Source organism: Apodemus sylvaticus, chromosome 11, assembly GCF_947179515.1.
Source record: "Apodemus sylvaticus chromosome 11, mApoSyl1.1, whole genome shotgun sequence".
NCBI lineage: Eukaryota > Metazoa > Chordata > Mammalia > Rodentia > Muridae > Apodemus > Apodemus sylvaticus.
In genome coordinates, this window is record NC_067482.1 from 35600624 (window position 1) to 35612644 (window position 12021).

General features: G+C 46.1%; 1 protein-coding gene across 1 annotated transcript in view; it reads left to right on the forward strand.

Moving 5' to 3' along the window:
- Positions 1-1407: 1407 nt before the first annotated feature.
- Positions 1408-12021, forward strand: part of Lnx1 (ligand of numb-protein X 1) — a 92198-nt gene continuing 81584 nt past the window's right edge. The window contains exon 1 of the mRNA XM_052198424.1: positions 1408-1864. Within this exon, the coding sequence (XP_052054384.1) occupies positions 1482-1864 (383 nt within the window). The 5' untranslated portion in view covers positions 1408-1481. The remainder of the gene's footprint in view (positions 1865-12021) is intronic.

Below are 12021 nucleotides of genomic sequence, written 5' to 3' on the forward strand. Positions count from 1 at the left end.
ATGAGGTTTCCTTGAACTCTAGACTGACAGCAACTTCATCCCTCTACCGTTTGCATTCTGTGGTCTCGTGGAGAGAGAAACAACATGCTGGGCGCTGACAGTTCAGGCATCCTAGCTGAGCTCAGAGAAGTAAACAGTGGTGCTGTCTCTGTGCAGGTTGGAAGGCATGGATTTTCCTGAGATAAAGCTGTGTTTACACAAACAAGCTCAAAATGTTTGGAAAAGAAGAAAGATACGCCTTAGTGTGTGACATGCATTCCCCTTCCACACGCACATGCCTCCTGTCTAGTCCGTGTGTCTTCATGTCCCTGTAGAAAGTGGAAAGACTTTACTTATTTTTGAAAAGGGAAAAAAAAAGAGTTGTGTTGGAGGGAAGGGAGAAGAAGGGAGAGAGGGAGGGAAGGGGAGAGGGGGAGGGGAGGGAAGACGGAGGGGAGGGGAGGGGAGGGAACATGGAGGCTCAATGTGCCCTTGGCTTAAACAGTGGCAGAGTCCCAGCAGACAATGGTTACATGAGCTCTGCCAAGTTAGGTGGATGCCCACCTCCTCTCTTGGACTAAAGGCTCCCTAAAATTTCATCCTTTACATAAGTCTTTAAGGTCTCCCTGTCATCTCGCAGCCTGGCTTAGAGTTGATAATTGAGAGTTTATTGATTGTCTAAGAGACTTCCAAAGTATAAAATCAAACACTGGAAAAATTCCATTCTTTGGGAACTCCTGTATCAAAGGAGAAAACATATGCCATAGCATTTTTTTTCCCCTGGGGAAAATATCAATATATAGTTGAATCAAAGTCTACTGTCATCAAAGACAACTGTGATGACAATGCAGAAAGATCCTCTTGTGGGAGCTGAAACTCCATTTTCTAGGCCATCAGAGATAGACCAAAGACAGAAACGCACTAGTAGTTAAGCCATACTTAGTGTACACTTTGTGAAAATCAAACATCACCAACAAACTTAATTAATCCTCACATCAACCCTATAAGGTGGGCTCTGGTTATTCTGCTCTTTACTGGTTAAGGACATCCATGCACTGTAGTGGTAGGTTTCAACCCAGATGCCACTTCGCTAATAATAACTAGACAGATGAGAAAGGTAACGAAGAGTCATCAGATTCAATTTTCTTAATAATTATCACTTACATCTCTTATGTGTGATCTACACATTTTACCAGGAGACAGGCCCCAAGTGATTATTAACCCGTTAAGAAGAGGCTATTGCTGGTCTATATTATTCCTATAATACGAAACGGAGGTACGGTGAGACAGAGCTATTTGCCTGGACATTTTGGAGAAGATGCTCAGGCCTGGCCTTCTCAGTCCCAGCTCAGCCAGGCTCACAGGAGCTCTGCTCCCCTCCTGCTCCAGTGTGACTATGAGCTGCCTCTTTCGTAGGTTTGCATGTTGGATGACTCTTAGAATATCTTGACCTGCTCCTGAGGAAATACTGCTCTCCTGAGTTTCCTGATCCCTTCTCCACCATGAACCTTGCGGACGACCCAGATCCTAGCTCTGAGCCACTGTGCGTAGTATGTGGCCAAAACCACTCCCTGGAGGAAAACCACTTCTACACCTACTCAGAAGATGTAGACGACGACCTCATATGCCACATCTGCCTGCAAGCATTGCTGGACCCTCTGGACACTCCGTGTGGACACACCTACTGCACCCTGTGCCTCACCAACTTCCTGGTGGAGAAAGACTTCTGCCCTGTGGATCGAAAGCCCGTGGTTCTGCAGCATTGCAAGAAATCCAGCATCTTGGTCAACAAGCTTCTCAACAAGCTGTTGGTCACCTGCCCGTTCACAGAACACTGCACCGAGGTGCTGCAGCGCTGTGATCTCCAGCATCATTTCCAGACAAGGTAGGAAGGAACCCTTCTCTTTCTCCTCTCCCTGGGACCAGCTAGAAAGACATCCATGAGGGTGCAGTCAGGACTCACTCCCGGCACCCTGGCACTCTATAGGATGCCTGTACTTTCTCTTTGGAACCAGTGAGATCTGTTCCAATACAATACAGCCTAGATGTTGATGGCTGTGACCTAGCGTGAGGAAATATCACTAAGCAGGACTGGGTTGTGTGCAAGCATGTGCTTATGTGTTTATAATTTGGAAAAAAATGGTAGTGTGAATGTCAGGGCTTACATAACAAGTAGCACCACCAGGTTGTGTTTCAAATGCTTGGTCCCTAGCCAACAGTGCTCTTTGTAGAGGCAGCAGGAACTTCAAGAGATAGAAGAAATAGCCTACTAGAGCATACCTCTGAGTTTATGCTAGGTCCATGTTCCCCTCTTCTCTTTCTTTTTCCTGGCTGCCCTTCTCACCAGGATGGACAGAAATTCTGAAACCATGAGCCCAAAGAAACCCTTCTATATGTAAACCATCTCTCTAATGTAGGATCTACATTTATTCATTTAATTAATTTTAATTCCTTTTTATCGACATACGTTCATCATATAGAGAGTTGTGTTCTATAATAACAAGTTCTTTTCAATAAGTCAACTAAGGTTTTACATGAGAAAATCGGAAAAATCTCACCCTTCCTTCTAGCTTGCTTCCTATTGCTGTGATAAACGCCATAGCCAAAAGCAAGCTGGGAAGAAAATGGTTTATTTGGCTTACACATCCCAGTCACACTGTCCAGCATTAGAGGAAACTGAGGCAGGGATTTGAGGCAAAGCGGAAGCAGTGGCCATGGGGGAACACTGCTTCCTGGCTTGCTCGGTTTCCATTCTTACAGCATCCAGGGACAAGGGCGATAGCGCCCACGCTGGGCTTGGCTCTCCCAAGCCAGTCATTAATCAGGAAAATGTCTCCCTTGCCTCCCAACAATCTGATGGAGGTATCTTCTCCATTGAGGTTCTCTCTTTCCAGATGATTGTAGCTGTGTCAAGGTGACATAAACTTAACCAGAACACCCTCTGAGTGACTTTCTGTTTCTTTTTTTGGCCAAGGTGCACACATTGGTGGCAGAAAGGAGATGTGCTACCTGCTGCTGGTGACTGGCATGCCCTGCTCCCCTACCTGCTTCTCAGTTTGTCCCTTCTTGGTGTTGTGTGCCTGGGCATTCCTGTGTGGATGGCCTCACTGGTGGCTCTGGGCCTATTCCCCATGAGGAACTCTTCTCAGTGTGCTTAAGGTGCTTAATCAAGTGTGAACAATAATACCACAGTCATTTTGTAAGAGGAAATCTGCAGGCTTGTGTTTATCTTGGTTCCTGTCAAGGCCAGGGCAAGAGGCAGAAGCAGGTAACTTTTTTAAAGGTCACATACCTTAGGTCATGAATCTGTGGCTTTGTGTCCTGAGACATGAGTGCATTCCCTAACATGAAAGCGTTTCTCATACAAGGGCCTGTGTGTAATGCTTAGCATGTGTTTACCATGCTGGTTATGCCAGCAGACTCGAGATGTCCAGCCAGATGTTTCCAGCATAGATTTGCAGTAAATGCTTTCCCCATAGAGGGTGTGGTCAAAGGAGATGGTGGGGAGGGTATATACTAGTGATCTTTGCTGATAATTTTGCCCAGGTCAGAGGCATTGTAGAAAGGAAAGGAAACTCAAGGACAAAGGTAAGGTAGGTTCTCTTCAGTTATGCCAGGGAGCTCGCTGGGGAGGGAATACAGGAGGCCTAAAGAGAAAGGGTCCTGGTAGAAATCTGAACATGTGCCACTGTCCAGTTTGTTATATTTTCATCTTTTTTTCTCTATTTGGAATGTACTGGTTCCCTGTTGCTGCTATAATAGTAATCACATGCTTTCTGACTCCACATAACTTCGGGTTTGTTATCTCAGAGTTCTCCAAAAGGTTAGACATCCAGGAAGTCCAATCCAGCTGGGAGTCATCCAACCAACATCATGGGGTGTCTGGGCTGAGCTCCTTGTGGCTGTAGGGGTAGGGGCTCTCGTTTCTCACCCCCTTCAGCTTTTAAACACTTCCTCCTTGAGGATGAACAAGCAGTGATGGAGGCTAGCAAGCCAGGGTAGACTATGGCAGACCTGTGGGGCTACAAAGAAAGGAATCCGTACTTAGCTGCCCCAACAGAACTTCCATTCATCCACCTAGCCATGCTACCCCCGTGACCAGAACATCTCCAGGAAGCTGGGGAAGTGTTGGAAATCACACAGTTGGTAATGATGTGCACTTGGGAAAGAGCTGTGAGGGAGGAACCCCAGACTGACAGAAATTCAGTTACCTCTTTAAGCTGTAGCTCTCTGGGGAGGAAACCCCCACTTCAAGGAAGCATGGGCCTCAACACCTACAGTTGCACCTCTCCCTCCACACTAGAGCTGCCTAAGTAGATTGACACCAGCATTTCCCAAAATACATATTAGTCATCAAGTGCTTAATATATGCACAGACACCCTCCAGCACCAGATCCAAGTATTTGTTTGCAAAAACTTAAGAATTCAGAGCTAACTCTGGGCCTGTCTTCTCATAGGCCTTGGCCATTACTGGTCAGTAAACCACCTTTTCCTTCTCTTAAAAGGGACATTAAGAAGACCCAGTAGTTAGTGTTTTAGGTATCTGTTGAACTGGGAAGACTCAGGTGATCAGCAGACAAGTGTCTCTTTGCCTCAAGGGTGTGGTGGGGCTGACGGCTGGGACCATTGTCCTGTGGATATTCTGGAGAGAGCTTTTGTGAAGACATTTTGCTCTTTTTTTCTCAGTTTTTGAGAGAAGTTTTCATGAAGAAGAAATTGGTCTGGACCTCTATACTATAACTGAGGATGGCATTGAAATCTTCATTTTCCTGCCCCCATCTCCTGGGTGCTGGGACCAGCCAGCGACATGCACCACCACACCCAACAGTTTAGTATTTTTGATCCACTTTCTTCAGTAGGTATACATAGAAGCTTTTTTTTTACATTAAGAATTGCTGAACTGGGAATATAGCTCGGTTGGTAGCATGCTTGACTACTGTACACAAAGCCTTGTGTGTGACCCCCAGCATCTCCTCATCCAGGGGCAGTGGTGCAGTCTGTTATTCAGCACTCAAATGATAGAGGCAGGAGGATCGTGAGTTCAAGGATCGTGAGTTCATAGGGAGTTTAAAGTTAGTATGCGCTACCTAATGTCCTGTCTCCAATAATATATTTATGTCTTGCAGCATCATGCTTTAAATATCAATGCATTGTGGAGTGGATTAATGAAGTGTGTACTTAGCGTGTGCTACGCATACTAAGTTTTTGGTGTTGAAAACTCTTAAATGTACATGATCCATCATAAACTGATAACGTCAGAGAGTGGGGTTCATGAACTTTTTCGGCCTGCTTCACTGAATTTCACATCTTTAACAGACTTGCATCTCAGGTACAGCTGTATCACATCTGTAAGCAGATGCTGTGTCCTCCAAGATTCTGGCCATCTACACACAGTGACCTTCAGAGCCTGAGCTGGGAAAGTGTTAATAAAAGATGCAGGATGAACTATGGCTTTGCGCTATTGGCCCATTGCTGACACGTGCCTCAGACTAGAGCACTCTGGGAGTATTGAGAGTCAGGGACACAGTGTGTGGGGTTTGATTGGTTCTCTTGATTTCTTCCCTTTTATATGCCTTTAGATGATGTCACATGTGTCTGCTCAGAGATCTCAGTTAGGGGGACAGGGCTGGTTGAGTTAGATGGCAGCCTTCCTAACCAAAATATAATGCCAGGAGGTGTCATGGGGCTGCAGTAAAGGGCCTGGCTGCTAAGTTTCTCCCCATATCTCCTCTCATTGTGAGTGTGGATAGACACCAACCAGCTTGCTAGCCTTTGCCTCAGAGGAAGACTTAGGTCAATTTATCATATCTTCACTAGATGACAACCTCATCTGCATGTGTAACATTTATCAAGAACCATAATAGCCTAAGTCCTAATGAAAGAGGCTGGGATTTCTGCTTCTGAGGAAATAACCCTTTGAGGCTAAAGAAGAGATGCTGAGAACAACCGATTCATAGGACGACGCTGCGTGGGATTCACTCTGCCTCTGTCTCTCTCATTATCTTGATGTTTTTGTTGTGAACCTTAGCCTTTAGTGCCTGAGCTGTCTCTCTATCCCCATTTCTCTTACTTTTTAAAAGTGGTAGATAATAGAGATGACCCTACCTAAGCACCTACTGGCAAGGAAAGAGAAATCATTGCTCAGAGTTTTGACAGAGGCTGGAATAAGAACATGATTCGCAGGTTTTCAGGAAGAGTGTCTTGATGAGGTCTAGCCAATGTCCTGAGAATATCTTCTTCAAAGATCTGCCCTGGGCCCTCTGTGGCCCCTTTTGTATCATTTTCAGTACAATCCGTGCATAGCTGGCCATCCAAAGTCTAGGGAGGATTTCACTGCAGGGAGAAGGAACCCAGGGCTCCACTCTAGGGCCTTTCTGCTTGACCATTTCAGGTCGGCTGAACATCCACACTGGCACACCTTCTTCCAGTGACTTTATAGAGTTTTGTTCTTTTGAGGCAAGGTCTCATCATGTAACTCTGGCTGTCCTGGAACTCGATTATGTAGGTCAGGCTGGTCTTGAACTCAACAGAGATCCACCTGTCTCTGCTCTTCAAGAGCTGAGATTAAAGTTATACACCACCATGCCTGGCGTAATCATGACTCTCTAACCATGAGCCCAACTGGGGCCTCACCTCACCTCATCTCTGTTTATCAAAGAGAAAAGAAAAGGAGAAACAGTGGTGGGTAACTGCGGGGCCTTGCAGGACAAAGAGGACAGCCAGCAATGCACCAGGGCAAGGATTGGGATTAGGGCTGTTTACTTTTAAGGAAGCTGTAGAACAATACACAGTTATTCCAAGAGAGAGTTTTGATCCCCAGGGGCGTTATACTGATTAGGATTACATCTGCCAGGCAAGAGGACATCAAGTGGTATCGGAGTTGGGAAGCTTTCTTTTTCTCATGGAACACAAAGTCTCAGAGCAAGGCTGGGACTAAGATGATGTCACCCTGATGCCATCAGGCATCCAGGCTTCCTTCTGTTTTTCAGTTTAGTGTCCACCCTCGAGCTTGTCACTTTGTGTTCCCAAAACTGCTGTTCGCCATAGGACCTCCTAGAAGTTTCAGGCAGGAAGGGAGTGAGACTGTTTCCTTTACAGACCTTTCTGGAATTGGCTCATACTTTATTGGTCTGAATCCAGGGCCACCCATCTCCGAGAGAGGCCAAGCGTGTTGCCGCCACGAATAAACATGGGTTCTGTTAGAAGAAAGATCAGCTATCTGGTGGGCAATATGACAAAGGGATGACAGGAAGGATGTGTTTGTCCTTATGTTCTCGTTCATTCATCTGTCCGTGCTGAATTGCAAGGAGACAAGTGGAGGAACACCCTTCATTTTTCCTAGAACACTGAGCTGTGAGCAGTACCTCGCCATGTCCATTCACATCATTACGAAGTCATGATAGACTCAGCATACCGCGTGTGAGTTCCAGTTTACACTCTAGGGCATGCATGTCTAAGAAGAGACTGCACCAGAACTTGCTAAAACCCACATTTAGAAAAAGATGGAAGCATCCCATCCTTCTCAGTCGAGGAGGGACGAAACAAATGAGACAAGGGTAGACAAGCCACTGCTACTCAGAGTCATCAGTAACTACTGGCGTATGTAGGCACCCTTGTGTTCTGCCTCCATAGCAGCACTCTGAGTTAAAACGCTGCTGTTGCTGAGGCTCTGACGGAGGAGGAAGCTCAGAGAGGATGGGCAGCATGACTCTGACACCCAGCATGAGACAGAGCTGGGGTTTAAATCTCAAGCTTGTCACCTGCTGCTTCCTCCTCGCTTCTGTTCACCAGCTCTGACTCAGTCCTGCATCCCAGCCTTCCCAACGGAGAAGTCAAGTTTGGGCCTCAGCAATATCAGCCGTGAGTGCGTCAGGCTCTATCAGGAGTGTGTATGTCTGATCTAGCCTAGACAAGTTCAATGCGCAGACAAAGCTCGGCTCTGTTAAATGCTCTCTGCCGGCCTTGATGCCCAATTCTGATGTCAAACCCTCAGACACTTTAGAACTGATGGCAGTTCCCCTCCCCCCACGTGCAGGCACTCCTGTGCTCCTCTTCCTCCTCTTCCTCGCAAGTGCAGGCTGTTAAGCCAGAGTTTAACTCTCCCTTTGAGCTGTTTCTCTGATGACTTAGCCCCTTGAGTTGGCGAGATACATGAACACTTCTTGAATATGGAGTCTTGGGAGCGTCTTGGCCATCAGAGCTAGGGCACAGAATCCCTATCCAACTTTCAGCTGGAAGAAGTAATGGGGTCAGATCCCCGCAAGCAAAGATGGATGTTAACTTCAGTAACTGAGGTTAGGGCATTGCAACAAATGCCAGAGCTGAGTTTAGGGAAGAGCGGGGGCGGAGTCTGTGTGTGTGTGTGTGTGTGTGTTTGACTCTCTTCTCACAGACAGGACCCTGTTTACACTGCACTACTCTCTATTTGAGCTCCTTAGTAATCTCAAAGAAAACTTAGTCTGGCCTTCTGGAAAGCCTGTCTTCAAAACTGGCCACAAGCGTCACCTGTGACAGCATCCATGCTCGGGAGGGGCAGTTCCTCCTCCTGCCCCTCCTGTGAATCAGCGTCACAAAGCTGAGAGACTCCAGGCCAGGCGGCTCCCGAGATGCTATTTTGAGCATCTCTCTGCAGCAGGCTGCAGTACGCCTTTTGATTATTCACGCATTCACATTCACCCGTGCAGAGTGGAGTTGAATGTGCCATGCCCGTGCCCTCTTCCAGCACGGCCTCACTCCCAGCCAGGCTGCTCCCAGCCAGTGATGTAAACGTACCAGCTGCTTCCCAAGAGCCAGTCCGAATCCTGCAGGAGGGGCCCAGCCCTCTCCCAGGCATCAGCCTGCTGCCTTCAGCCTAAGCCCTCTTGCCAACCACGGTGGGTCTCTCCCGTCTCCCATCATTTTATTGGAGATGCCCAGGACTAATCCTCTTACAGGCTCATGATTTATAGTATGCCTTAATCTACAGGCTCCAAGTCGGATGCATTATTATCTTCTGATTGTGGGGAAATGAACAGATTTGCTTAAACGGGCTAACTGGGCTGGCAGGAGCTGGTCAGGAGGAAGGCGGCAGACTGCTTGGAAAATGAAGGCGCTCTTGCTGCTGGTTCTACCCTGGCTGAGTCCAGCTAACTACATTGACAATGTGGGCAACCTGCACTTCCTGTACTCAGAACTGTGAGTCCCCTCTCAGTGCCCACAACTCTGTGTGTGTGTGTGTGTGTGTGTGTGTGTGTGTGTGTGTGATGGAGGTAGCTTCTGAGTCACTTTTCCAGCTGGTTTTGTCTTTGGCAGTAATTCTACATATACTGCATATGCATGAATGAAATGCCTTACAGCAGCTGAAGGAGCAGGCTTAGTGCTTTGTGACTTAATAGAAAACATCATTTTAATGGGCGTGCTGCTTCTCCAACACGCATTCTCCCACTTCTGTGTTAAAGCTGCTGGGTGTGTGTGTGTGTGTGCATGACATATGCCACGTGTGCGCTCGTGCTTAGCCTTTTTCTGATGGATGTGACTTCTTCCCCTTTCCATAAAAAGAACTAAGAGAGTGATTAAAGCTCAGAGCTTGCAAGCGACTGTATAAGGGATTTCTTGTGCCATCAGAGCTGATACCTGAAGATGGGGGCAGTGTCAGTAAGACAGAAAGAGAATCTTATGCATTTAAAAGTGTAAGTTTTATTTTTATTTTGGATAATTTTTAAACTTTTAGAAAATAAAGAACTGTGTCACTTCGGTGCCTGTATTCCCATCATAACAATTTCAAGACTAATATTTTGGCAAGCTCTAGGCCATCCGAGGCTATGTAACTTTATAGCAGGACTGTGCCTCTAAAATACGTGCAAACACACACACACACACACACACACACACACACACACTCATGTGCGCACGCACATATACACACATACACACACATATACACACACACACACACAAAGATGAACACATATGCATATATATGCATATCTTTAAAATAGTCTTGGGTAAATTATGCTGTCATAAAATTTCACCCTCAACTACTTCACAGTGTACTTCTAAAATATAAATAAACTTTCCCTACATGACTAGGATCTATTTTATGGGAGGAAGTGACTTAGGCCCATAACTTTAAGTATTTTTCTGGCTCCTTTGTTGAAAGAATTGCAGACTACTATGGCTGGTTTCCACCAGACACAGAGGACATGTTGCTCAGTTTACAGTATTTACAAAATTCCTCCTTGGTAACCAGACAGGAAACTACAGCAAGACTTTTATTTTTTTTCAGGAATGGGACCTTTCAGTGTAGAACAGGCTGCCCTAGAACTCTCATTCTCCTGCCTCAGTTCCCTAGGTGCTGAGATTTTAAGTGTGTTCTGCATGGGCCAGGACAGAGAACAAGGAATCTAAATAGAGTTCATAGAACTCTGGTTAGAAAAGCTTAGCTAGCCGGGCGGTGGTGGCGCACGCCTGTAATCCCAGCACTCTGGGAGGCAGAGGCAGGCGGATTTCTGAGTTCGAGGCCAGCCTGGTCTACAGAGTGAGTTCCAGGACAGCCAGGGCTACACAGAGAAACCCTGCTCGGAAAAAAAACCAAAAAAAAAAAAAAAAAAAAAAAAAAAAAAAAAAAAACAGAAAAGAAAAGCTTAGCTAAGTTGCAATACCACTCACGGATGTGTGGAGACAGTCAGTCGCTTGTGTACTCATTTGGACTAATCAGTCTACCAAAGGCAGTTGCTACTCAGTGAATGCTTGACAAATAGAATAAGACACTTGAAGGCAAGTCATTTACAGATGCTGCGTTATGGGAGTGTCTGCTCTACTTAAGTGAAAAGTAACACTAGTTCACCTGAGATCAGAAGGCTCAGAGAGAAAATGTGTGGCTTTATCTTCAGTGTGAGGGCCTCTGGGGGAGATTATGACATTGCAAAAGCCTTTCTTGAAACTCTAGAGTGGCAGAGCTCCCGTGGTTCTCCTGATGGTGGCTGAGGTTGAGCTCTCTAGAATCCAAGGCTGTGTTCATCCTTTCGGTCCACCCCACCCACCTGCATCCTTGCCTGTCACTGCATTAGTTTCTCACGACTGCTGAAATGAATGTCCACAAACTGGGCATCTAGATACATATTTTTCACTGTTTTGGAGTCCACATACTTGAAATCAGGATGTAGGTCCACACCCACTGTCAAGCTGTAGGGAATCCTTCCCATAGTCCTTGGTGTCTGCTGGCTCTGAGCAGTCTAAACTTTGTAACTCGTTCCTGTCTCTGTCTGTATAAAACCTTCTCTTCTATATCCTTTCCAATTCTGTTTGAATCTCTTTCTCTCTTCCTCCTCCTTTTTTTTGCCTGCAGTACTGGGTACCACATCTAGGACCTTGAACATGCTAAGAAGCCACAGCATCCTTGCCCCTCCCCCCTCTCATAAGGATATGGCCACCATGCTTGGATATAGTTGGCTAGTCAGCATATCTTGAGACCCTTAGCCTAGTTTAATTTCAGTCCTAAGGCATTTTATCTAAATAGGGTCATACTCACAATTCAGAGTGGAGGTATCTTTGGGTGCCACCCTCTGGCCTACTTTAGATGCTACGGAAGAGCCCCTCCATTTAGCTAGTCTCAGTCTTAATGACCTTGCTAAAAGGAAAGCTTTTCATTTTAGTGTAAAAATATTCTTCCTGTAAGTCTATGTAAGTCTTTTCCTGAGGCAAAGTATCTCAAATTATCTGTGTGGACATAGTAGGTCACTCTGAAGCTCTCCAGAAAGTGTGATGCTACAGAATTTCTAGGATAGCATTTCTAAAGACATTTTGGTCAGAACTTGTGAGAAGTTTCCAGTTACTGAGGGGGTAAAAACTGTCTACTTCTGGTTTTCAGAGAACTTTGGGGTGTGAGCTGGACCTTGAAGTATAGGGAGGAATTGGGCACAAATGGGGCCTCGAGAGCAGTTCCAAATAGCACGTAGCAGTGGCTATTATCAAACCCTGGTTATTACAACACTTTGACAATTTAATTCCCAACCATGAGGGGACTTCTCACTGTTTAAAAACCCAGAGCAGAGGTAGCAGAAG